Source organism: Rhinatrema bivittatum, chromosome 4 (genome assembly GCF_901001135.1).
Source record: "Rhinatrema bivittatum chromosome 4, aRhiBiv1.1, whole genome shotgun sequence".
Lineage (NCBI taxonomy): Eukaryota > Metazoa > Chordata > Amphibia > Gymnophiona > Rhinatrematidae > Rhinatrema > Rhinatrema bivittatum.
Genome location: NC_042618.1, coordinates 234,558,985 through 234,584,791, shown reverse-complemented (window position 1 = coordinate 234,584,791; position 25,807 = coordinate 234,558,985). Strand labels below are relative to the sequence as shown.

General features: G+C 45.5%; 1 protein-coding gene across 9 annotated transcripts in view; it reads right to left on the bottom strand.

The window, feature by feature from the left end:
* Nucleotides 1–270: 270 nt before the first annotated feature.
* Nucleotides 271–25,807, bottom strand: part of RAD52 (RAD52 homolog, DNA repair protein) — a 95,914-nt gene continuing 70,377 nt past the window's right edge. For 3 of the 9 annotated variants that reach the window (XM_029599923.1, XM_029599922.1, XM_029599924.1), the window contains exons 11-12: nucleotides 24,317–24,523; nucleotides 8,424–9,661 (exon numbers count right to left, since the gene is read on the bottom strand). In XM_029599923.1, coding sequence (XP_029455783.1) covers nucleotides 9,585–9,661; nucleotides 24,317–24,523 — 284 coding nt within the window. In that variant the 3' untranslated portion in view covers nucleotides 8,424–9,584. Of the gene's footprint in view, nucleotides 1,630–8,420; nucleotides 9,662–22,406; nucleotides 22,531–24,316; nucleotides 24,524–25,807 lie in introns of those variants that run through there. The other 6 variants (XM_029599930.1, XM_029599929.1, XM_029599928.1 and 3 more) reach the window with 4 other exon arrangements.

Below are 25,807 nucleotides of genomic sequence, written 5' to 3'. Positions count from 1 at the left end.
AGGCAGTTAGCATAGCTGGATTTAAAACAAGTTTGGATGAGAAGACAAACTGTTAAAGTAGACTAAGAAATGACGTTGACTGGCTACTATAAGAAACAGGATATTAGACTTGATGGGTCATTGGTTTGACCCAGTATGGCAAATTCTTGTTCTTAAGGGATTTTCTCATAAGACACTGAGACTAACTCTCTTCCCTTTGACTGTTTCTTGTCTCGAGCATTGGAACAGATGAAGCTTTTTTTTCCTTCTCTTAAGAAACTCTCCACAGTCTCATATTTATCTTATTTATTTTGTTTCCCATCACACTTAAGAAAAAGCAAATCTACATATAAAAATATAAACTTTTTTTCTTCAGAAAGTCATCAATGTGTGGAAATACAACTCAAAAGTGCTCAGCATAAGCCCGCCGACTTTATGTGCTGGATACCTACTCTAGAATCTGAATCTAACAAATTAAAAATTCCTTCACTGCAGGAACCTTAAAACCATAAAAGATACAGGTGAGATAATTACCTTATAATGCTCAAAAGTTGCTAAAAAAAAATTGGTAACTAGAACTCTGAGCAAAAACACTCATTTTCAGCTAAAACTGCCCAAGGCTGGCTCCAGGGCCTGTGTATATTCATGCAGCAGGGCAGAATACAAAGTTGGACACCCATCAGGAGAACAGGCCAGGCTGATATTCTCTAAACTTTAACTTTCATTGTACAATTCGAACATTTAAGAAACTTTCATTTTGTGATAGCTTCATTACAAAACAGTGGGATAAAAAAAATTAAAAGTAGTGATTTGAGGGTTGAAGTCCCTGTCATTTTCTACTGCCTCTTGAGTGGAAGCCACCCGGAAAAAGTTATAGGGAGACCACTGTTGTAAGAATGCTGAGGGTGATTTGATCCTTCCTTCAAGGGCACAGAATTTGTATTTTAACAAATTTATTTCAAAGCAATTACCAAAAATATATATACTTAAGATTTGTCTTTTTAAGAAAACCTGAATTAACTCATCGCTGCAGACAACCCTATTTCTATAGTATAATCTTTTGTTGCCTTTGTGAGTTTGTAATGGAGTACAGAGCTCCATTACAACCATTGAATATGTGGCAACCATATGAAACGAGATGAGGCGCATAACTGGATAACAATAAACAGCTTTAAGTTTTAAAAAGGAACTAGGCTATTAAAAAAAAAATACACAGCGAGTCCCTCACTGTGACAGTAACAGCTACAAAACCCAGGCTTCTTGTAGAAGGCTCAAGGCTATTAGGAAAGGGAGGGAGAGGACAGAGGATGTTCCCAGCCAAGCACTTAGTTAAATATAGAACATATATTCTAAAACTAGCTTGAACTTTAGAAAAAAATAAGAAAAATTGTTGAACTAGCCCTAGTTTAAAATTTGAACAGTAACTCCACTATCAAGGGTTCAGTTCCGGTTGTTGCTCCAGGCTGATGCCTACAAAAGTCAACTGCTTTTCTGCACAAGTTTTAGAAAAAGAATCAGAGATCTGTTTTGTATGGAAATAAATCTGGACAACAGCAGCAAATCTGATGGAAGTCTTTGTTCCTTAGCAAGGTTCCAGTTTTCTTCTCTTTATGAGCATTTCTGGCTTGGGTCTGAAGGGGCTTTCTTCCTCTGGAAGTTAGAGAAGAGAGAGAATATATATATGAGACATGTAAATCCAGAAATAAAACAAATTTGCTTGCCGTAAGCCATATTCTCCATAGCCAGCAAGATGAATTAGCCATGACATGTGGGTGATATCATCCAGCAGCAGTGAATGGACCCCTCTGTCTTAGGTGGTAGGGCTTGTGCAGGAAATCCCACATGGGCATAGTCTCATGAGCCCACTAAGTAGCTATTAGAGATAATTCTCGCTAGATAGTTGACTTTCCAGAGATAATTCTCGCTAGATAGTTGACTTTCCAGGGAGTCGGGTGGATATTTAGCATGGCTAATACATGCTGCTGTCTAGAGAGAACACTGTTTACAGTAAGCAAACTTGCTTTCTCCATCAACAAGCTGGGCTGAAATTAGCCATATGTGGGAAGTCCCAAGCTGAGGACTACAGTGAAACATTTACTGAATAAGCAACCCAAACCCCACCATGGAAGGTAGACTAGTAGGTGAACAGGCTATGCAAAACTGCTTGTCCAAATTTACTGTCACTTTTTGAGAGATGGTCCAGACAGGTGTGTATTGATTATGTTGCAGCTTTGCAGATGTCTTCAAGAAGTATGACTCTCAGATAAGCTAAGGCTCTACCCTGATGTGTCTATAAATCTGTAGCACACTGCTGTATGCTAGCAGGACAATGCAGTCTGCTAGCCAGCTAGACAAGGTACATTTGCCCACTGCTATGCCCAGGTTGTTAGGATCGTAAAAGATAAATAGGTGTAAAGCCTGATTCTGTGAATGAGTCATCCTTTCATACTAAGGCAAGGCTCTTTCACAGTCTAAGGTATGAACGGCTTTGTCACCTTGGCCAGAACATAGGTAACATGATGGTTTGATTAATGTGAAAAGCTTGTACTACTTTTGGTAAAAGGTTGAGGTACATGCAGACCACCTATTATGGAAGAATTGCATAAAGGGGGATAATGAACTAAAGGCTAAAGCTCACTGCCTCTTCGAGCTGATATTACTGCTACAAGGAATATTAATTTTAATATTAGAAACTTGAGCTATGCAGACTCCAATGATTTAAACAGTGGCTTCCTCACTTATACTAGACCCACATTTAGGTCCCCTGGAACAGGTGATTTCACAACTGGAGGTTTAGTATGCCATAAGCCTTTCATGAACTTGGAAACTAACAGCTAAATAGAGATTGGTGAACCTTCGCTTTGAGCATAGTAAGCTGCTATGGCAGTGGGATGTATTCTTACTGATTAGGTACTAAACCCTGAAGCAGAAAGAGAAAGCAAATTGCCAGAAAACCATTAACTAGAAGAGCTTATGGGTTTAAATTAAAAATGTTCTCCATATGCTATCAACAAAACTGCTTGAATCCATTTGCATGCGAGCCCAAAAGGTTACTGAGCTGACACTATTATGTCCTCCCCCTCCTTGGATAAGGATCATTTGGTGATCATTGAGCACTTAACACTCAAACCTCCCTTCTTGAGTTGGTAAGGATGGATCTTATCAAAGAGAGCCTGGAGAACTGCTGGACAGCTGTATCAGATACACTATGCTGAGGGTATGAAGATCAGATGGGCCCAGTGCTTGAGTACTTCTTGCACCAGCCGGGGTAGCAGTGGAATTGGTGGAAAGGCATAGAGCAGATCTGCATTCCAGTCAAGCGATGGAGAAGGTACAGAGAAGGGCGACCAAAATGATAAAGGGAATGGAACAGATCCCCTATGAGGAAAGACTAAAGAGGTTAGGACTTTTCAGCTTGGAGAAGAGATGGCTGAGGGGGGATATGACAGAGGTGTTTAAAATCATGAGAAGTCTAGAATGGGTAAATATGAATCAGTTATTTACTCTTTTGAATAATAGAAAGACTAGGGGGCACTCCATGAAGTTAGCATGGGGCACATTTAAAACTAATCGGAGAAAGTTCTTTTTCACTCAACGCACAATTAAACTCTGGGAGTTGTTGCCAGAGTATGTGGTTAGTGTAGCTGTGTTTAAAAAAGGATCAGATAAGTTCTTGGAGAAGTCCATTACCTGCTATTAAGTTGACTAAAAAAATAGCCACTGTTATTACTAGCAACAGTAACATGGGATAGACTTAGTTCTTGGGAACTTGCCAGGTTCTTATGGCCTGGATAGGCCACTGTTGGAAACAGGATGCTGGGCTTTATGGACCCTTGGCTGACCCAGTATGGCATGTTCTTATGTAAGCAGAAAAGCATCCTGAGCTGATCTAAGCTCACTAGGAAGAATGGAGCAAAACCTTTCTAGCTTTTTGATTTTTGTACTTGATGCAAATAGATCAGTTGTTGGACGTCAGTTGTCAATGTTACTTGGTGAAGAAGTAAACATAGTGTTGCTCCTTCCTAAAGAATGAAGTGGTCTAGCAGCCAGCATAATTCCTGTTTCATTATTTTTGAAATCTCAACTTTGGTTGTTAAGGGTTGAGTAACTTGGGCCCATTTAGAATGGAAACCCTAGTGCAGGAATTGTAGGTGAAGGCTGATTAGTAAACTACATGAATTGCTGCTATGCCACCCAGAACAACCAGCACCTCCCTGACCAATATGTTCAAGTCTATATACAAGGGATATAAGAGTGTTCGCCCGCTCTGCTGGAAGGAAAGCTCTCTCATATACAGAATCTATCCAAGCTCCAAATAATTTAAATGAGGTAACAGCAGTGCTTCTGCAACGACAGGGGATCAGAGTCTTCTCATACCTGGATGACTGGCTAGTGATGGTGAACTCCCAACAAGGTGTGCTAACTTCCCTGCAAAAATTGGGAGTTCACCAGCACTAGCCCATCATCCAGGTATAGGAAGACTGATGCCACAGAAGCGCTATTATACCCAGGCACTTGAAGATTCTCAATGCTGCTATCAACCTGAAGGGAAGTACTTTGTACGGGCAGTAGGAGTCGTCCACCATAAAGCATAGGTAATGGCAGTGGGAGGAATGGATGTGAATATAAGCATAAGCATCCTTTAGATCCAGAATACACATCCACTCTCCCCCCCCCCCCCTCTGGATGATGGGAGAATTATGTGGAGGAAATTCATTTTGAATTTCTCCCAGAGTATATACTTGTTCAGGCTTCTTAAATCCTAGATAGGCCACAGTGCCCCAGGTTTCTTGGGGATAAGGAAGTTGTGGGAATAGAACGCCTGGCCAAGGCAATGGGAAGGAACAAGTTCTATCACCTGCTGTTGAGAAACAACTCCATCCAAGCAGAGTTGGAACTAGCAAGATGAATTTGTATTGAAGGCTGAGTGATGAAGTACATGGGAAGGTGAGAGAAACATGCATTATCCAAACTCCACAATTTTGATAACCCAGTGATCTTGCACCACTCCTCCAGATGATATTGAATTCTCTCCACTACTAGAAAGGATAATTGCTGGATTTGAAAAGTGGTCAAAAACTTGGTCCAGGCTTGGCTGGACTTGCTGCATTGCTTTGGGCTGATGGAGTTCATGCTGTCAAGTGCGAACCAGAAATTGCTACTGTGGAAGTAAAGACAGGATCCAGTATCACTGGAATTGCTAGAAGAGGCTTTTTTGGAACTATGGTCTTTTAAAAAAAAAAAAAGTAGTAGTTGTGCCTTGCAGAAGATTGTTCTGTTTTTCTGAGCTTTTCTCCAAAAAGATGATCACCCAGGCAGAGAATGTCCACCAACTTGTGGAATTCATCACGTAGGCTACTGGCTCTTAATCAAGCCATGCAGTGTGCTCCATTGGAGGTTGTAGAGGAGCATGCCATAGCACTGAACGCCATATAGACATATCAAAAAAGATGGATGCTGAAGAGTTGTATATACCAAGAGTGGCTGAGGGTATCTGATTCTACCTTTAACAGCCAGAAAAGAGAGATTTCAGTTTTTGTATACAATTGTGCAGGTACTGAACCAAAAAGAAGTGGCGAGCAGAAATCTGTGCATTAAGCATGGAGCTTTGGAATACTTCTTTTTACCAAAATTGTCTAGTAGCCTGGTTTCCTTCCCTAGCATGGTTTTTGAATATATCCTTGTTTTCTTTGCTTTTTTAAGAGCCAGTTCTACCACAACTGAATGACAGGGATTTTTGCACTCTATATTTAAGGTCTAGTTTTCTTGCAACTGGCACACAGGAAATAGAATTTTTCCAACCTTCTCATCTGCAATTCTTGCAGGATATTGTGGACTGGGTTGGCTGTTGGCTCAGCTGGTGTCTCCAGAATTTGGAGGAGGCTAAAGACATTTCTATGAAGATCTTTGTCCTTATGCACTTTAAGTCTTAGCGCTTTTCCTAACTTGTCCAAAAATTTTAAGTAGGAAAGGTCCTCTGGTGAAGACAAGTATTCTGGAGACTCTGAAAGAATATTGGAAGGAATATATGTCAAACCCTCTTCAAAGCGTAGAGGTAAGAGAACCCTAATCTAGGACCTCCATTGATGAAGGTGGCTGAGGAAGGGATCTTGGTCACCTCAGAGGGTATACTACCCGTGTATATCCTCTAACTGGATGAACTCTGCTGCAAACAAATGCCCTAGACTAGAACCACCTCTTGGTGGTTCTGATGGAGTATCCATGTGAACTGCAGATAGTGGAACTCCTTCTCGAGGAAGTAAATCTGATATCCTAGAAAGGAGAAGTAGTAAAGAAATCTTTCACCAACTCTGCTACATGGTCGAGGGGTTGATATATCCTCTGTCCTGGCGTTGGTAGTAGAGTATCCTCTTTTGATACTAGAATGGAATCCTGCAACTCACACCACAACTCCCATCTCACCCATACTCATGTAAGAGATCTCGGGGTCATATTAGACAACCGCCTCAATCTAAAGAATATGATCAACACCACAACCAAAGACTGCTTCCACAGACTACAGGTATTAAAAAGACTCAAACCTCTCCTATTTTTCCATGATTTCAGGACAGTGCTCCAATCCTTAATATTTGCCAAAATAGACTACTGCAGCGCTCTCCTCACAGGCCTTCCCAGCTCAACCACCAAGCCGCTACAGATGATACAGAACGCCGCGGCCAGAATTTTGACCAACACCAACCGGAGAGAACATATTACTCCCATCCTCCGAAACCTACACTGGTTACCAGTCAACTTCAGAGTCCTACACAAATCACTCACTCTAATACATAAATCCGTCCATAATCACCTTCACCTCGATCTCGAAATCCCTTTCAAACTCCATACTTCCAACAGACCGATTAGAGAAAACTACAAAGGAGCACTACAACCCCCCACAACCAAAGCCACGCGCCTCATTTCCACCAAAGACCGAGCGTTCTCAATAGCAGGACCAGCCATCTGGAACAACCTCCCAGCAGATCTCAGGCTGGAACCCTGCCTACTAACATTTAAGAAAAAACTCAAGACCTGGTTGTTCCGCCAAGCCTTCCCGGACCCTTCAGACACACATTAGACGACAAACCAGCTCATGAGCAACGGAACTTTGATCCCCCTCTAAATACTACACAAGCATCAGCACTTTCATAATAGCCCAACTAGCACTAGCACGGACTTTTAGGTCTTAGTTTCTTAATTTACTACCCTCTTAAGCCTTTCTTTCCAGCTGTTTAAGCTTCCAAGTTTTGCAGTCCTTGTTAAATGTAACTTTGTTTCTCCTGATTATAATAAGTTGTTTATGTTTACTGTTTTTATGTCCCTGTTCGATGTAAACCGACCTGATAAGGTATTTAACCTTGAAGGTCGGTATAGAAAAATGCTAAATAAATAAATAAAATAATTTTACAGTTTTTATATACCGGTATTCGTGGGTACATCATATCGGTTTACAGAGAACTTAAGTTAAAAATAACAAGGGTGGGGAGAACAAGAGAAATCAAGGGACACAGAACGCTGTGTCCAAAGAAACACGGAGAAGTAATTTTTTTATACAAAGAGATAAAATACTGTACAGGAAAAACTATACATGCTGTACAATGAAAAATGACTGTATATACAAGGAGCTAAAATGCAGTGTCAGGGTAGGACATCATCTGGGCTCTGCATATTTTGAATAGGGGGCAGATTAAATGTGAGAGGTCCCAGAGAGCAAATGGGATCTGGTGTCTCCAGACATAGCCCTTTTTCCATTAATTTTGTTGGTACAATGGCTCTTGTAATTGGTGGGGGTAGGGGAATCATATCTCCTGCCTCTGTCAAAATTCTCGGCAGGCAAGCACACAGTTGTGTTGGAAGCACTGCAGCACGATGCATCGATGATGAAAGGGCCTGCTCTGATGGAGAAGGTTTTGAAGATTGAACCCAGAACAAGAAATTCATCAATGTATTGAAGATTTATGCATTGATGGCGCCAGAGTCTTGTGCTTCGATGGTGCCAAAGTATCATCTGTCAATAGTGCCGATGCATCGTGCAGTAAGGGTCAATGCATCTGGCAGTGTGTTGACAGTGCCGAGGCTCACTGTTTTTTGGTGCTGGCTGCACCGGCAGCTCCGCCCAGTGGCACCTCTCTTTGATGCAATCTGATTATGTTTACTCAAACCCAAGGATTCAGCCTGTTCCGGTGAAGGGGGAGAAGTTTTAGAGGAACTCTGTTCAACTACATTCCCAGGGAGGCAGATGAGGCTGCACTTTGGGAAAAGGACAGACTGCAGCTTTTCTGAGACTTATACAATTACTCCATTTTCCAGGCTCTCAATGTTTGGAAATGACATCCATGCACAATGGTTTGCTTGTGGATCAATTTATAAAGTTATTCCTACAGTTCCTCTGACTTATTTAAATCAGATAGCATGCGTCTCAAGTTCATATAAACTGAGCAGAATGTCTACACCTTTTAGAGGCAGATATTAAGAGTTTTATTGTAGTAGATAAAGTATACAGTGTTTTATATATGAGAGAGATTTTTACATTCCTGGTTTAACAGAATAAATCACTTGCTGCAAAGGTTATAAAAGACTTGCAACTAGCCCGAAATTAACTTGCATGTCTAAAATGCATTGCCAGTAAAATTAATAGCTTAAAATAATAATTTAGCCAGTTTATCTTATGCTGATCAGCAGTGCATGAAGATGTAACAAAGATGGTCTCAGGCTCTCTCATTCTCTGTTGCAGTTGAATCGCCTTCTGGAGAATCAGGATCCTATCTCAGCTTGGAGGGCAGCCAGCTGGACCTCCAGCAGGCAAATGACAGGTTACCACCACTGTCTCAGGGATGCAAACTCAAAGCTTGGCTTGGCTTGTAAGGGCTTAGGCAAGGATGAGATTGGCTAGTATTCCGTCGTACTCAGCCTGCAGGGAGCCCACTCTCGAAGCTTAGACTTGAGATTTCTGAAAAGTCTCATGGGCATAGTTCACGGGTGTGAAGTTTACATTAACAGCAGTGAGTAGCAGCAGCAGCAGCCCCTGAATCTGCAAAGCCAAAGTATTTCTTTCATCAGAACTTCATACAGATGTATAGGATCCAAAAGTTGATATTCATCGGATGTTATGACAATCCACTGATATAGGATTGATGGGTTTCCAATAGGACTTTATTTAGCTGGTACATACATGCATATTCTCACGGAGATGATGGTGAAAGCTGGAAGACATCTGGCAAACAATGCTGGGTCTCATGACTGGATACAAAGTTTGTCAAGGCCACAAACTGAGCAAGTCTGTGTCTGGCAGTACCAGCAAAATTATAAGGTGAAGACAGACTGCTTGATATGAAGAATAGCAGCAGCAGCTTCTCCTCAGTGTAGTTCCCACAGGCATTCACATTAAAACGGCAGGAGCCGTTGACTTCCATCTCGTGTTGCTCAGGCCTGAAAAATTTGACTTGACTTCCATCTCGTGTTGCTCAGGCCTGAAAAATTTGGTTCAGTTGCACAGACCATTTTTAAGTGACTAACTTATCCCTACAGGCTCCAGACAGTGGTAGCATAAGTCGTGTTCATCGGTGATACACATTTTCCTATCACAAATATAGTCCTTAAAAAGTTACTCATGGTGGCAAAATATTCTTTTGTCTTCTCTTTTCTTTTTTGAAAAGTAGCAGGGGCTGCTGAGGCAGTGAGTTAACTTTTAAGAAGAATTTACAGAAAAATTAGAGAGATAGTTACACATCCATGATGGTGCTCAAATGAAAAAAAAAAACAAAACTGCAGGGGCTCACAAGGCAATGCCTGCATGGAACGCTCACTACAACAAAAACTCTACCAGCCTAAGAGAGAGGGGTCGATTCAGTGCACTGAATGATGTCAGTCCTCTATCAACAGAGAAAATATATTTTCACCACCTAACGTGAATACATTTGTTATGCTTACATTAATGCTGCCAAGGCAACACCCAGGAACCGTTTACTCCATTGACATGTAAACAAATCTGGTACTACAGCTTACAAAGAAACAGCATCATTCTATTTCATACAATTACTAGAGAATGGCAAAGCAACTTGCAGCATATGGAAAATACATTTGGTTGACTGAAAAACAATAGCAAAAAAAATAAAAATTTTACAAGCCATCATTATCCCTGGGCAGGAGTAACAAGAAACAGATCTACGTTTTGGGATCTGCTGGGTACTTGTGACTGGACTAGACACTGCTGGGTTTGATGGACCTTGGTCTGACCCAGCATAGCATTTATGTTTTCTACTGAATAAATAGAATATAGCTTAATGCCAGCTGATTAAGTAGCTGGTTGCTGGGTATATGATTAGTTGAAGGAATGTATGATACTTGCCATTGCAAAAAATGCTGTATGGCTACATACCACAGAACAGAAATAAGAAAATTATTCCTTACCTGCTAATTTTCGTTCCTGTAGTACCATGGATCAGTCTAGACAGTGGGTTATGTCCCCCTTCCAGCAGATGGAGTCAGAGAAAACTTTGAAGGGTGCTCCCATATAAGCTAGTGCACCCTCTGTCATCCTTCAGTATTAAGAATATCAAAGTCTGAAGAGACAAGATGGATGGATCAAGGTATAACCTTTCAACTTGAACAACTGTACAGTGTGTACTAAACTTTAAGAGGCAACTAAACTTGCAAAATGAACCATGAAACAGCCACTAAACACATAGTATATGGAAAACAATTTGAGTAGAGAGACAATAACAATCCCATAACTCCTTAGGGCGGGCGTGTGGACTGATCCATGTAGTACACAGGAATGAAAATTAACAGGTAAGGAATAATTTTCTTTTCCCTGTACGTACCCGGATCAGTCCAGAAAATGGGATGTACCAAAGCTTCCCTACTTAGGGTGGGCCCCGGATAGCCCTGCTCGAATGACTTGATTGCCAAAGGAGCCGAAAACCGGTGGCTGTAGATTCAAACAATAGTGCCAAGCAAAGGTATGTAAAGACTTCCAGGTGGCTGCTCGGCATATCTCCTGAGGCGAAACGGATTGACTCTCTGCCCAGGAAGCCGCATGAGCTCGGAGGGAATGGGCCTTGATGCCCACTGGAGGCTGTCGACCGGCACCAATATATGCTGAGGTGATGGCCTCTTTCAGTCAGCGAGCAATGGTGGGTTTCAAAGCCTTGGCCCCCTTCTTAGTACAAAAAGATGATCCAACAAGCGAAAGTCATTTGTGGCCTCCAGATAGTGAATGAGGATGCACTTAACATCAAGCTTGCGTAGCTCACGGGAATCTTCAGTTGAGAAAGACAGGAGTTCCACCATCATTTTTTGTTGGATTGTAAACCAATGTGATATGTAAAATCGAACACCGGAATATAAAAATAAGTAAATAACTAAATAAATCTGATTCATATGGAACGCAGAAACAACCTTAGGCAGGAAAGGGCACCATGCGCAAGGAGACTCCAGAATCCATGAAACGGAGATAGGGCTCCCTGCACGATAGCGCCTGAAGCTCCGAAATCCTGCGAACAGAGCAAATAGCCACCAGGAAGACTGTCTTGAGCATAAGATTCTTGAGGGTAGCGGTTCGAAAGGTGGGCCGCCTAGAATTCGAAGAACTAAGTTGAGGCTCCATGAGAGAGACAGAGCATGTACTGGAGGCTTAATGTGTTTCACTCCCTTGAGAAATCAGACAATGTCCGGGTGAGAGGAAAGGGGGGTTCCCTCCCGGTGCTGGATCAGGGACCAGAGGGCAGCCACCTGCACCCTCAGGGAATTGTAGACCAATCCCTTTTCCTGGCCCTGTTGCAGGAATGACAGTATCTGAGCCACTGAGGTGCTCCGCGGCGAGACAGGTACAGAGCCACACCTGGTCTCGAAGACCTTCCAAACTCTGACATAGGCAATGGACGTAGAGGTCTTCCTAGCCTTGAGGAGGGTCGAGATCAAGGCCTCAGAATATCCTCGTCTTCTCAGCCGGCGCCTCTCAAAAGCCAGGCCGCAAGACAGAAGCGATCTGCCTAGTCGAAAAATACTGGACCCTGGCGCAGTAAGCATGGTAGATGTCCCCCAGGCGAAGAGTGCCGTCCACTGTGAGGTTGACCAAGCCCGCGAACCACGGCCGACATGGCCATTCTGGCGCCCACCAAAATTACTGGACTGTGGTGACGCTCTACTCTTCGGATTACCTTTCCCACCAGGGGCCATGGCGGAAACACGTAGAGGAGAATGTACTGCGGCCAGGGAAGGACTAAGGCATCCACTCCCTCCGCGCCATGCTCTCTTCTGCGGCTGAAGAATCATGGAGCTTTGGCATTCCGTAGAGTGGCCATCAGGTCCAGGTGGGGAGACCCCCACCGACTGAATGGAAGTGCCACTGCTTCCTCGGAGAGTTCTCACTCTCTGGGATCTATGCGTTGACGACTCAAGAAGTTGGCTTGAACGTTGTCTACTCCTGCGATGTGAGAGGCCGCTAGGTGGGAAAGGTGGACCTCCGCCCAGGCCAGCAACTTGTCCATCTCCCAAGAAACGTGACGACTCTTTGTTCCCCCTTGACGATTGATGTACGCTACTGTTGTTGCGTTGTCTGACAGAATCTGAACTGCCCGACGCTGGACTAGGGGGAGAAAACGCTTCAACGCCAGGCGTACCGCTCTGGTCTCCAAGTGATTGATCGGCCAGGATGCTTGCAACTCTGTTCACGTCCCCTGTGCCGATTTCGTCTGACAGACCACTCTCCAACTGGAGACACTGGCGTCTGTGGTGACAAACATCCACTGAGGGACTGCCAAATGATCCAGGTTGAGCCACCAGGCCAGACTATCCTTGGTCCTCTCTGGCAGTGGGAGGATGGCCTGAAACTCCCGAGAAACCAGTTTCCAGCGGGAGAGCAAGGCTCTCTGCAGAGGACACGTATGCGCAAAAGCCCAAGGTACCAGATTGATAGTGGATGCCATAGTGCCCAGATCCTGAAGATAATCCCAGGCTGTGGGAAGAGAGAGCGAAATGAATCACTTTACCTGGGAGATGAGAGCCTGGGCCCGATCCGGACGCAAAAGTACCTTGTCCACAGCTGTATCGAAGTGTGCTCCTAGGAAGTCCAGGGACTGAGATGGAGTAAGGCTGCTCTTGGAGAAATTGACCACCCATCCAAGGGACTGAAGGAGATGCAACACTATCGCTCGTTGACACTGGACCAGGGACTTTGCCCGGATGAGGCAATCGTCCAAATAGGGGTGGACCAGGATTCCTTCCCTCCTGAGGGCTGCCGCCATTACTACAAATACTTTGGTGAAGGTACGGGGAGCTGTCGCTAGTCCAAATGGCAGGGCTTGGAATTGAAAATGCGTTCCCAGAATTTTGAAGTGAAGGAAGCGCTGATGCGCCTTGAGGATGGGAATGTGGAGATAAGCCTCAGTCAGATCCAAGGAGACCAGAAATTCTCCGCTGTGTACCGATGCTATCACTGAGCGTAAGGTCTCCATTCTGAAGTGTGGGACCCTGAGGGCTTTGTTGACCATCTTGAGATCCAGGATCGGATGGAATGAGCCCTCCTTCTTGGGGACTATAAAGTCGACTGAGTAATGGCCGGCTCCCACTTCCGGAGGAACTGGGCGAATTGCTCAGAGGGACAGGAGCCTGTCGAACTATGAGTTGTTTCTGTGGTGGTCCGCAGGGAAAGAAGAGGACGAGCAAAATCTAAAGCATAACTGTGCTTTAGAATAACAGGACTCATTGATCCGAGGTAATCTTGACCCACTCCTCTTGGAAGAGGGAGAGACGGCCCCCTATCCTGGGGTCCAAGGAGTGGGCCGGCACGGCCTCATTGTGAAGATTTGGGAGCTGCCCCCTGGGGAAGATTATCCTGGGCCGGTCTTTGGCCACGAAAGGAATGAGACCAGGACTGGGAACGCGAAGAGGGCGGATGAGAGGCAGCTGTTCTTGGTTGATGGAAACGTCTTTGGCTCTGGAAACGGCTTTTAGTGGAACTGAAGGTCCTAGCAGCCCGCAGCCGATCCTCCAGCAGCTCGTGGACCTTATTCTTGCCGAGTGACTTGATAATCTGGTCCAGATCATCTCCAAAGAGTAATTTCCCTTTGAAGGATAGGGAGCCCAACTGGGTCTGGGTCAGTTTAGCGCTGAAAATTCCTGGATTGGGATTTTTTATATAAAAAGCAAAAAATATACAAAAAACTCAGAAAAAAGTATTTTTGAAATAAATTTGTGTGAAGGTGGATGACCAGCTGGTTTTGATTATAAACACAGCGACTGGCTTGCTGACACCTTCATGGAGGCTATTTATAATATTGATAGTTGTGTTCCCATTGTTTGATTACTAGATTTCAATTACCCCGATATTGACTGGGTAAATGTAACATCACGACTTGCTAGAGACACAAAGTTCCTGGATGTAATAAATGATTGCTTCATGGAGCAATTGGTTCAGGAACCACCAAGAGATGGAGCTATTTTAGATTTAATTCTTACTGGAAAACAGGATTTCGTGAGATGGGTAACTGTGGTGAGGCCACTTGGCAAGAGTGATCATAACATGATCAAATTTAAACTAATAACTGGAAGGGGGACAATAAGAATCTGCAGCTCTAACACTAAACTTTCAAAAGGGAAACTTTGATAAAATGAGGAAAATAGTTAGAAATAAACTGAAAGGTGCAGCTGCAAAGGTTAAAAGTGTTCAACAGGCTTGGAAATTGTTTAAAAATACAATCCAAGAGGCGCAGTCCATATGTTTTCCACACATTAAGAAAGGTGGAAGAAAGGCAAAACGATTACCGTCATGGTTAAAAGGTGAGGTGAAAGAGGCTATCTTAGCCAAAAAAACATCCTTCAAAAATTGGAAGAAGGATCCATCTGAAGAAAATAGGATAAAACATAAGCATTGTCAAGTTAAGTGTAAAACATTGATAAGACAGGCAAAGAGAGAATTTGAAATGAAGTGGGCAATAGAGGCAAAAACTCAAAAACTTTTAAAAATATATCCAAAGCAAGAAACCTGTGAAGGAGTCGGTTGGACCAATAGATGACCGAGGAGTTAAAGGGGATCTTAGGGAAGATAAGGCCATTGCAGAAAGACTAAATGAATTCTTTGCTTCCGTGTTTACTAATGAGGTTGTTGGGGAGATACCAGTTCCGGAGATGGTTTTCAGGGGTGATGAGTCAGACGAACTGAACGAAGTCACTGTGAACCTGGAAGATGTAGTAGGCCAGATTGACAAACTAAAGAGTAGCAAATAACCTGGACCGGATGGTATGCATCCTAGGGTACTGAAGGAACTAAAAAATTAAATTTATGATCTACTAGTTAAAATTTGTAACCTATCATTAAAATCATCCATTGTACCTGAAGACTGGAGGGTGGCCAGTGTAACCCCAATATTTAAAAAAGGCTCCAGGGGCGATCCGGGTAACTATAGACCAGTGAGCCTAACTTCAGTGCCGGGAAAAATAATGGAAACTATTCTGAAGATCAAAATCGTAGAGCATATAGAAAGACATGATTTAATGGAACACAGTCAACATGGATTTACCCAAGGGAAGTCTTGCCTAACAAATCTGCTTCATTTTTTGAAGGGGTTAATAAACATGTGGATAAAGGTGAACCGGTAGATGTAGTGTATTTGGATTTTTAGAAGGCGTTTGACAAAGTCCCTCATGAGAGGCTTTTACGAAAATTAAAAAGTCATGGGATAGGAGGCGATGTCCTTTCATAGATTACAAACTGGTTAAAAGACAGGAAACAGAGAGTAGGATTAAATGGTCAATTTTCTCAGTGGAAAAGGGTAAACAGTGGAGTGCCTCAGGGATCTGTAGTTGGACCGGTGCTTTTCAATCTATATATAAATGATCTGGAAAGGAATACGACGAGTGAGGTTATCAAATTTGCGGATGATACAAAATTATTCAGAGCAGTTAAATCACAAGCAGACTGTGATACATTACAGGAGAACCTTGCAACACTGGAAGATTGGGCATCCAAATGGCAGATGAAATTTAATGTGGACAATGCAAGGTGTTGCATATAGGGAAAAATAACCCTTGCTGTAGTTACACGATGTTAGGTTCCATATTAGGAGCTACCACCCAGGAAAAAGATCTAGGCATCATAGTGGATAATACTTTAAAATAGTCAGCTCAGTGTGCTGCAGCGGTCAAAAAAGCAAACAATGTTAGGAATTATTAGGAAGGGAATGGTTAATAAAACGGAAAATGTCATAATGCCTCTATATATCGCTCCATGGTGAGATCACACCTTGAATACTGTGTACAATTCTGGTCGCCGCATCTCAAAAAAGATATAGTTGTGATGGAGAAGGTACAGAGAAGGGCAACCAAAATGATAAAGGGGATGGAACAGCTCCCCTATGAGGAAAGGCTGAAGAGGTTGGGCTGTTCAGCTTGGAGAATAGATGGCTGAGGGGGGATATGATAGAGGTCTTTAAGATCATGAGAGGTCTTGAATGAGTAGATGTGAATCGGTTATTTACACTTTCGAATAATAGAAGGACTAGGAGGCATTCCATGAAGTTAGCAAGTAGCACATTTAAGACTAATCGGAGAAAATTCTTTTTCACTCAACGCACAATAAAGCTCTGGAATTTGTTGCCAGAGGATGTGGTTAGTGCAGCTGGCTTCAAAAAAGGTTTGGATAAGTTCTTGAAGGAGAAGTCCATTAATGGCTATTAATCAAGTTGACTTAGGGAATAGCCATTGCTATTAATTGCATCAGTAGCATGGGATCTTCTTAGTGTTTGGATAATTGCCAGGTTCTTGTGGCCTGGTTTGGCCTCTGTTGGAAACAGGATGCTGGGCTTGATGGACCCTTGGTCTGAACAAGCATGGCAATTTCTTATGTTATGTTCTTACCTGAGAATTTTCGTTCCTGTAGTACCACGGATCAGTCCAGTCTCCTGGGTTTCCCCCCCCCCCCCCACCCCCACCAGATGGAGACAGAAGTTTTCAGTCAAAACTCTGCCTTATATAGGATGATGCCACCTACAGTCCAGCAGTATTACTCAATGTCAAAGCAGAATGGCTCTCAAAAAACCACCATAACTATGTACAATAACCCTTCAACAAGAAAAGAAATAACCGGTTCACTTAACCCTCCTAGGAACTAAACCTGTAGAAGCACTTGAGGACAGTCAATCCAATTTCTGCAGATCTGGAGCAAACATCATGCGTTCTGTGTTTCTGAACAGGAAATTTTCACACATTCAATAAATCTGAAACATGCCCCGACATCTTAATGGAAACAGGTACTTAATTGACAACTTGTTTCACTTTTCAAACAACAAGTCTGTGCCAACATAACACTGCTGAATTTCTTTCAGCCGCCGTGTTATGTCGGCACAGATGAACATAGGCAACACTTTTTTTTTTTTTTTTTAAAGAAACGCCTCCTAAATTCAACCAACAACAAAGAAACCATTAAACTCAGAAACTAAACTGACTAAAACTTCCCCAAAATTAAAACTCTGACCAGACTGTAGGTTTTGCATCTCCACCATCTGCTAGAGACAAAGAAATACTGCCGGTCTGTAGGTGGCACTCTCCTATATAAGGTGAAGTTTTGTTTTAAAAACATCTCTTTCTCTATCTGCTAAAGGGGGGGGGGGGGGGCGGGCTAAACCCAGCATTCTGGACTGATCTGGGTACGTACAGAGAAGGTCCATAGTTGGTGTTCCCCAACGGTTCACTATCAGTTGTAACGCTGTGGTCGATAGCTTCCATTCTCCTGGGTCTAGACTTTCTCTGCTGAGGTAGTCTGCCGTGATGTTGTCTTTCCCGGCGATGTGGATGGCAGAGATCTCTTGGAGGTTCCCTTCCGCCCACGACATTAGGGAGGTCTATTTCCAGAGACACCTGTTGGCTCCTGGTTCCTCCCTGATGGTTGATGTAGGCCACTGTTGTGGCATTGTCTGACATAACTCTGACCGCTTTGTTTCGGAGTCTGTGACCGAACCATAAGCAGGCTAGTCTGACTGCCCAGGCTTCTAAGCGATTGATGTTCCATCCTGACTTCTGCGTTCCACTGCCCTTGGGCGGTTAGCTCTTCGCAGTGTGCGCCCCATCCTCGTAGGCTGGCATCCGTGGTGAGCAGGATCCAGGTCGGTGAGGATAGTCTTGTTCCCTGGCTCAGGTGGTCGTCTTGTAGCTACCATCGTAGTTGGGTCCGAACCCTGCCCGGGAGCTGTAGACATACGGTGTAGTCTGAGACAGTGGATTCCATCGCGATAGAGGGTGCTGTAGGGGTCTCATGTGAGCTCATGCCCATGGTACTACCTCCAGAGTGGATGCCATGAGCCCAAGGACTTGAAGGTAATCCCATGCTGTGGGGCGAGGTTCGCAACTGGTTTCTCAGTTTTGATCTCCTTGACGGTGTTAGGATGACCTTATCTTCCTTGGTGTCAAAGCGGACTCCTAAGTATTCTAGAGACTGTGAGGGCTGCAGACAGCTTTTGTTTGTGTTGACCACCCATCTGAGGCTCTCCAGTAGAGTTTTGACTCTGTTGGTTGCCTGGTGACTTTCCTCTGGGGATTTTGCCCTGATCAGACAATCGTCTAGGTAAGGGTGTATTAAGATCCCTTCCTTCCTCAGTGTTGCTGCCACCACTACTACGATCTTGGTGAACGTCCGGGGTGCAGTGCCTAGCCCGAAGGGTAGCGCCCGGAACTGGTAATGACGGTCCAGGATTTTGAATCGTAGTAAACTGATGATCTTGATGGATCGGAATGTGTAGGTATACTTCAAACAGATCCAGGGATGTGAGAAACTCTCCCAGTTGAATCGCCCTTATTACGGAGCGTAGGGTTTCCATGCGGAAGCGGGGAATCCGCAGGTGACGGTTGACAGACTTGAGGTCCAGGATGGGCCTGAACGTACCCTCTTTCTTGGGGACGATAAAATAGATGGAATAATGTCCAGTATGTATTTGTGGAAGTACTGGGGTTATGGCCTCTAGGGCCCGTAATCTGCTCAGCATAGCCTCCACTGCCACCCTCTTGTAGGGATTGTGGCAGGGGGATTCCACAAACTTGTCCAGAGGGGTTCGGAGGAAATCCAGGTAGTACCCCTCTCGAATGATGGTTAGGACCAACTTGTCCGAAGTTATCTCGATTCTTCTTTGGTAGAATAGGGCAAGTCTGCCCCCTATGGCTTCTTCCTTTGGACGGGTTGGCTGATTCTCATTGTGGGGTGCGGCTAGGGCCTGGACCCGAGCTGGTTCCGCTTTTGTTGTGCCTGTTCCAAAAGGACTGGTTCCTGCCTGTGGGACGAGGTGCTTGATAAGTGTTTCTCTATGGATTGAAGTGCTGTGAACCTCTGCCCCTGGAGGATTGGGGGAAGGGTCGCTGGTTTCTCTTATTCCTGTCCTCTGGTAGCCGAGGCAGTGGGGACTCGCTCCATTTGTCAGCCAGTTTCTCTAATTCGCTGCCGAACAGGAGGGATCCCTTGAAGGGCATCCTTGTGAGTCTTGTTTTGGAGGACGCGTCGGCCGACCAGCTTTGGAGCCAGAGCTCCTGGCTGCCACAGCTGATGACACTCCTCTAGCTGCAGTGCGCACCAGGTTGGAAGCAGCATCCACGAGGAACGATACTGCTGGCTCCATGACTTCCCCATGGGTGTTGCTCCTGGTCTGTGATAGGCAGGCATGTGTTACCACAGTGCAGCAGGCGGCTATCTGTAGGGACACTGCGGAGACGTCAAATGAATGTTTAAGGATGGATTCCAGACGTCTGTCTTGGGCATCTTTGAGTGCTGCGCCTCCCTCCACTGGGATAGTAGTGCACTTCGAGACTGCGCAGACCATGGCATCCACCTTTGGGCATGTCAGAAGGTCTTTGGCAGCCAGGTCCAGAGGATACATGGCTGCCATAGCCCGTCCCCCTTTGAACGAAGATTCTGGAGCAGTCCATTCCAGGTCAATTAGCTGTTGGACAGCTTGTAACAGAGGGAAATGGCAGGAGGTCTGACGGAGTCCCTCTAGCAGGGGATTCGTCTTAGGCTCCCCCGAGGCACTTGTGCCTGGGATAGCAAGCTCCTTCAGGCTGCGGGTGACCAGGTCTGGAAGCTTGTCCTTTGTGAAGACGCGTCTCATGGTCTGGTGAGGCTCTGTCCCCGGGGGGGGAGTTCCCCCTCCTCCAGGGGCTCTGATTCCTCCTCCGAGATGTCAGTGTCCCCGTATGTGGGACTTCCTGGTGGTGGATTCACTTCCCTGGGCCTAGAGGGGCCCGGAGCGTAGAGGTCCTCTGGTGAAGGCTGTGGCCGTAATATCGGAGGCTCCGTCTGCATGTGAACAAAGGTGTGCAGGCCTTTGAAAAATTCCACCCAGGAGATAGATGCTGGGTCGAAGCTAGGGGGTGCTGTGTCCTTGGGGGGGGGCCCCATTTGAGGAGGTGTCCCGCTGCGAATTGCTAGGCCCGGAGTACTTAATGAGCTAGCACTCACCCCCAGATGGGACTGGCCCTGGGCTTGATCCCCCAGGGCCTCCTCGCACTGGATACACAGGGCGCCTGCCTCTTCGTGTTGTGTGGCTCTGATATGGCATGCTGGGCAGAGGCTCTGAACTTTGAGCTCTTTTTCCGGTGGTGCCATGGATATAGGTACGTAGAATCTATTATGTGCTCCGGCTCGTCAAATATATGCGCGTGGATGGGTGTGCGCAGAAGTCACAGTTATGCGCCCGGTCCAGTAAGCGCGAGTTGCGTGCTTAACCTGTGCATACGGTACTTCAGCGTGTAAGTTGTGCTCACAAGGAATGTTGTGCGCACAGCTCGTCTTATGTGCATAGATCGATACGGCGGCGAACAGGGCCAAAATGGCGACGGCAACCACGCGGGCAATATGGCGACCCCCTTGGAGGGTCTCCATGTGAGGGAGCCCTTGGATCTGACTGGGATCTAGCCCTGCTAGGGCGGATCAACCCGGTGGCACTGGTTCCGGCCGGCGACCTGTGCGACTCCTCGAGCTTTGGAGACTGGAGTCTTTAAACAAGATTTCTGCTTTACCTTGTTGGCGCTTCCCGGTTTCGTTCCGAGCGGTCTCTGGCTGCGGGGAGAGAGGGCAAATACCTTCACTGCCGCGCTCGAGGTTGCACCCGCTGCCTCTCAGCTGCGCCCGAGATCGGGGGCTAGGACCCTGCCGAAGGTCGGCCGCTGGACCGAGGCTCACCTCCAAGGGACCACGGAAATGACCTCGGAAATTCTCAACTGGGGGAGGGACCCGAGGGTGTCACCGCAGGAGAGCGGCACTCGCTGATGAGGTAAGTTTTCTTCTTATTTTGGGTTCTTTTCTCCGTTAAATTTTGCTCTAACGCTGTGAGAGTGTGCAGATAGTCCCTAACTGCTATGGAGATGGAAAATACTGAAGAGCTGCACTTCCTGCAGGGGTATATGTACTAGGGCTGATGTCAGATTGAAATCTGATCCGTCTCCAACTGCTATCAGGAGTACACTATACCCATTGGTCCTGAGTCCATTTGCTACATGCTAGGAAATTCTATTTGCTTTTCATTAATTTCAGCTGTCAAAAACTAATTAGTTCTGAAAAGTCACATTGCTTCATATGCAAGAAGCATTTTATCACAAATCACTGAACCACACCAAGAACCAAAAAAGCAAAGGTCTGTGTCATGTGTCCTCCATCCCAGGCAGTATACCACCCGCATGACCCTTCAATACGTCCAAACAAATGAGAAGGAAATGGCCTGCACCAACCACAAACCCTGATGCCATGTATCGTCCTCCACTAGCAGAGCCCGAGCTCCCCGCCGGACCCGGGGTGCATCTCACTGCAAAGATCGGGGTGGCGCAGGTCAAACATCAGCTGTTTGACCTGCGTGGGCTATGGAGGCCCCTCCAGTTCAAACAGCTCCCTGCCGGTCTGCTGTTCCCGGTGTGCATCCCACTGCAAAGGCTGGCGCGGTGCAGGTCAAATGCCAGCCGTCTGAACTGGAGGGGCCTCCGTAGCCCATGTGGTTCAAACAGCTGATGTCTGACCTGCGCCACGCCGACCCTCACAGCGAGATGCACCCCAGGAACAGCAGACCAGCAGGGAGCTCAAGTTCCGCCAGCAGAAGATGACACACGGCATCAAAGCCCATGGTCAGCACAGGCCATCTCCCTCTCATCTGCCAGACACACCAGAAAATCATGAGGGCAATATACCGCCTGGGATAGGGGACACACGACACAAACCTCCACCCTTCCAAGCTCATGGCACAGTTCAGTGATTCATGACAAAATATTTCCTGCATTTGACCTGCGCCACCATGCTGATTGGGCTGAGTTGGGAGGAGGAGGAGGAGGGGGACGATGCACGAGAGGCAGAGACGCTACATTCGCTCCATAGGATGCACAGACATTTCCCCCCCCCATTTTTGGGGGAAAAACAGTGCGTGTCTTATGGAGCGAAAAATACATTCAGAAGAAACATGCATTAAATTCATCATTATTTTAGTAAAATAAAAAATAAAAAAAAAGATAAAAAGACTAGTGATTGAAACAACTGGCTGATGAGCTTCTGTGTCTATCAGATACTTTGCCAGTCCTGAGGTCTTCTCTCTTATTAAAAAAAAAAAAATGCAATATTTAAAATTAAAAATTGGAAATTTTTAAAAATTTGCAATATAATAAAAATACATTTTTAACAGAAGAAATCTTGTGAGAAGATGGCAACATAATATTTAACTTTAGCAACTAGTCATTTTTTTGCATTTAAATTGGAAACTAGTTGTTTCCTAATTTGTTCAAGGGATAGAGTTGTCCATAGCCCAGTCCACTCCAGAGTTTCCCATTCACGGATCATTAGCTGTTGAACCATTCAATGGAAAGGAAACGTCTTGGCTGGACCTCGCAACCCGGCCATGACCAGATCTACCATGTCCTGATCCGGGTCATCTTGGGGGAGAGCAATGCCAAGCTCTGCTAGGACATGCAGAATCAGAGTATCTAGCTCCTCCCTCTGAAACAAGCAAATGACCTTTGGGTCGTCTCCATCCAAAGGTAAAGCCTTCTCTGGTTCCTCGCCCTGATCGATCCCAGTAAGGGGAGGAGGTACCGAGGAAGGTTCGGGGCTTGATTGCTCTACGAGGTCCAAGTCTCCCCGAGGAGGGTCACTCACGTCTCCCCGAAGCGAGGGACCCCGGATCTTCCAGATTCTAAAGGCCCCCCCGTGGCTCCAGCCATCCGGAGACCTTCTAGGGTGGCCCCTCAATCAACCTGTGCTTTGACACGCCACCTTGCTGTGACTGGCTGGCCAAAAAAGGCTTTGTGCATCAAAAGCACAAACTCAGCAGTAAGAATAGGCGGGCCTCATATCCCCCTCCAGGGGATTGGGGTCATCAAGGAAGATCATGCAACGAGCCCTGAGGACCCTCAGGGCTCAAGTCAGCAGGGGACAGGTCTGGCAGGAGATTCCCTCCCCTTGCTGCCTTATCTGCAGCAAAAGCTTTTAAGATGGCCGCTGTTCCGTACTCAGTGGGAACTGGTCAGCCTCGCTCTCCTGCACAGCGGCTGTTTGCCCGCATCGCGGGTCTTAGCTGCTGACCCCATCACTGCACCCGAAGACCCCTCCCCACCGGGGAGGCAACATGAACAGAGGCATGCGTGGGAGAGCTGCGAAGCTGGCTCCCCGCAGGCAGAGCATCTTACATCACATGGCTTGGCTGGCGCGGAGATGGGGCATGCGGGAGGCACCGAAAGGAAATCAGAGAAGGAACGGAGCCCGGGAGCTGTAATTGCGGTCGCACGCCCAGCCTCTGACCGCCCAGGTGAGAAGGACCGTCACGCGGCTGAGAAAATAAGAGGTTTCCTGTCTGTTTTTTTTTTTTTAAAACTAGCCTTACCGGCTGGGCAGGCAGGCTTCTCTGGATCTGGGGTCGGAGAGGGGGAGGGACCGGACCACCAGTAATCACTCCTGGCGCCTCACTGGAATGGGGAGCATGTAGGGTATCCAACCCCTGCTCCTATTATACCTGCTCCCAGGGGGGATAGTCCCACCAGGACCTGCCAACCCCCTGGGAGGAATCACTGCACCTTGTTGTCCTGCTTGATCTTATGAGCTCAAGAAATTGAAAACTTTTTTTTTTTTTGTGAACTTCAAATCAGTTCAGAACTGCAGGTTTTGCACCACCTCCATCTGCTAGAGACAGAGAAATACTGAAGAGATGCAGGTGGCACAATGGATTAAGAGGGGGTGCTCTTGAAGTTTCTCTCTGTCTCCATCTGCTGGAAGGGAGGCAAAACCCACCAGTCTGGACTGATTCGGGTATGTACAGGAAACTGAAATACATATTCATTTTTTCAATAATTGCCCTTCGAGCGTTTCCTGCTGTAAGCTTTCCTCTACCTGGTCTGTGTGTGCATGATCCATGGTTGCTGGACTGCGGATGCCATTGTGCTAGTCTCATGGGTGGTTTCTGAGGGGTCTTGCTCCGAGTCATCATGTGGTGCTGTCCGACTGGGGTTTTAGGGACGTAGGGTGACAGAGGTTTATTGTCATTGGTAGAAAAGTCATCATTAGCATCTAGTGGAACAGCCCAAATTGCAGGGTCATCTGCAATTAAAAAAAAAGCAACAGATATGAAGAGCCTCCAGTTTCCTGCAGTTTTTTTTTTTTTTTTAATTCTCATTCTAGCATTATTTTACAATTTCTTCATTACTTTTTCTCAGGAAACTTCAGCTTTTTTCCTATTGATCTGCAATCTCATTTTATCTTTTCAGCCAGTATATATCCTCCTCCTCCTGACATACTCTCTCTTCCCCATCTTGTTCTTTTCTTCTCTTTAGCTTCTCTATCCTTCGTTCACCCCTCATCCAAGTTTCACTTTCTGATTTCTCCTGTTGCCTATTCTATTTCCTCGCTTCTTCAGCCTGTGGATATCTCTTCGCCTCACTATGCTATCTCCAACCCCCCCCAGGTGGGCATGCACAAATGCACATAATTCTTATGGAATGTCATGTCCTATATATGCAGATGACATCCACTTATTTCTCCTCCTTCATCCTGCAGAATTTAGGTACTGAGTACTATCACTGACTGCTACCAAGCAGCTGGTGAGCGCATAGAACAAAATAAGGAAGCCATGAACCTAAAAATAAAAAAAAGATAAAGATCTGATGGGGCAGCCTCACTTTGGACCCACATCCATCAGTGCAATTAACACTTGGAAATTCATTGTGCACTGCTCAAGTGAAGTCAGATAACAGTCATTTTTTATTCCAAGCTGATAATGAAAGCTCAGATTAGCATGGTGGGCAGAATTTGTTCTATAAACTGGAGTTGGTGTGCCGCTTGAAACATGTTACAGTTTTCTGATCTTAGGGTCATGCTGCAGAGTTAATTCATTCAGTAACCAACTACTGCAATGCTGTTTACAGGAAAATTGGTCCTTACCTGCTAATTTTCTTTCCTGTAGTACCACGGATCAGTCCAGACAGCTGGGTTTTGCCTCCCTTCCAGCAGATGGAGACAGAGAAAAACTTCGAGAGAGCTCTCTCTTAACAGTGTGCCACCTGCTGCTCCTCAGTATTTGTTCATACCCAAGGAGAAATATTTAAAAAAATAACCATTTTAAACCTAACTCCATCCCCCCGAACGAGCAGAGGATGAAGAATAAAACTTTAACAGGAAAAAGGTCTTAGAAAAAAGAAAGCTATACATTTCTTCAAAAAAAAAGGCACAAGTCAACAGGACAGTACAGAGTGAGTGGGCTTTCCACCCACAACCTGGAAAACCCCCCCCCAATGGACGGGCATCTGGACTGATCTGTGGTACTACAGACATGAAAATTAGTAGGTAAGGACCAATTTTCCTTTCCCTGTACGTACATGGATCAGT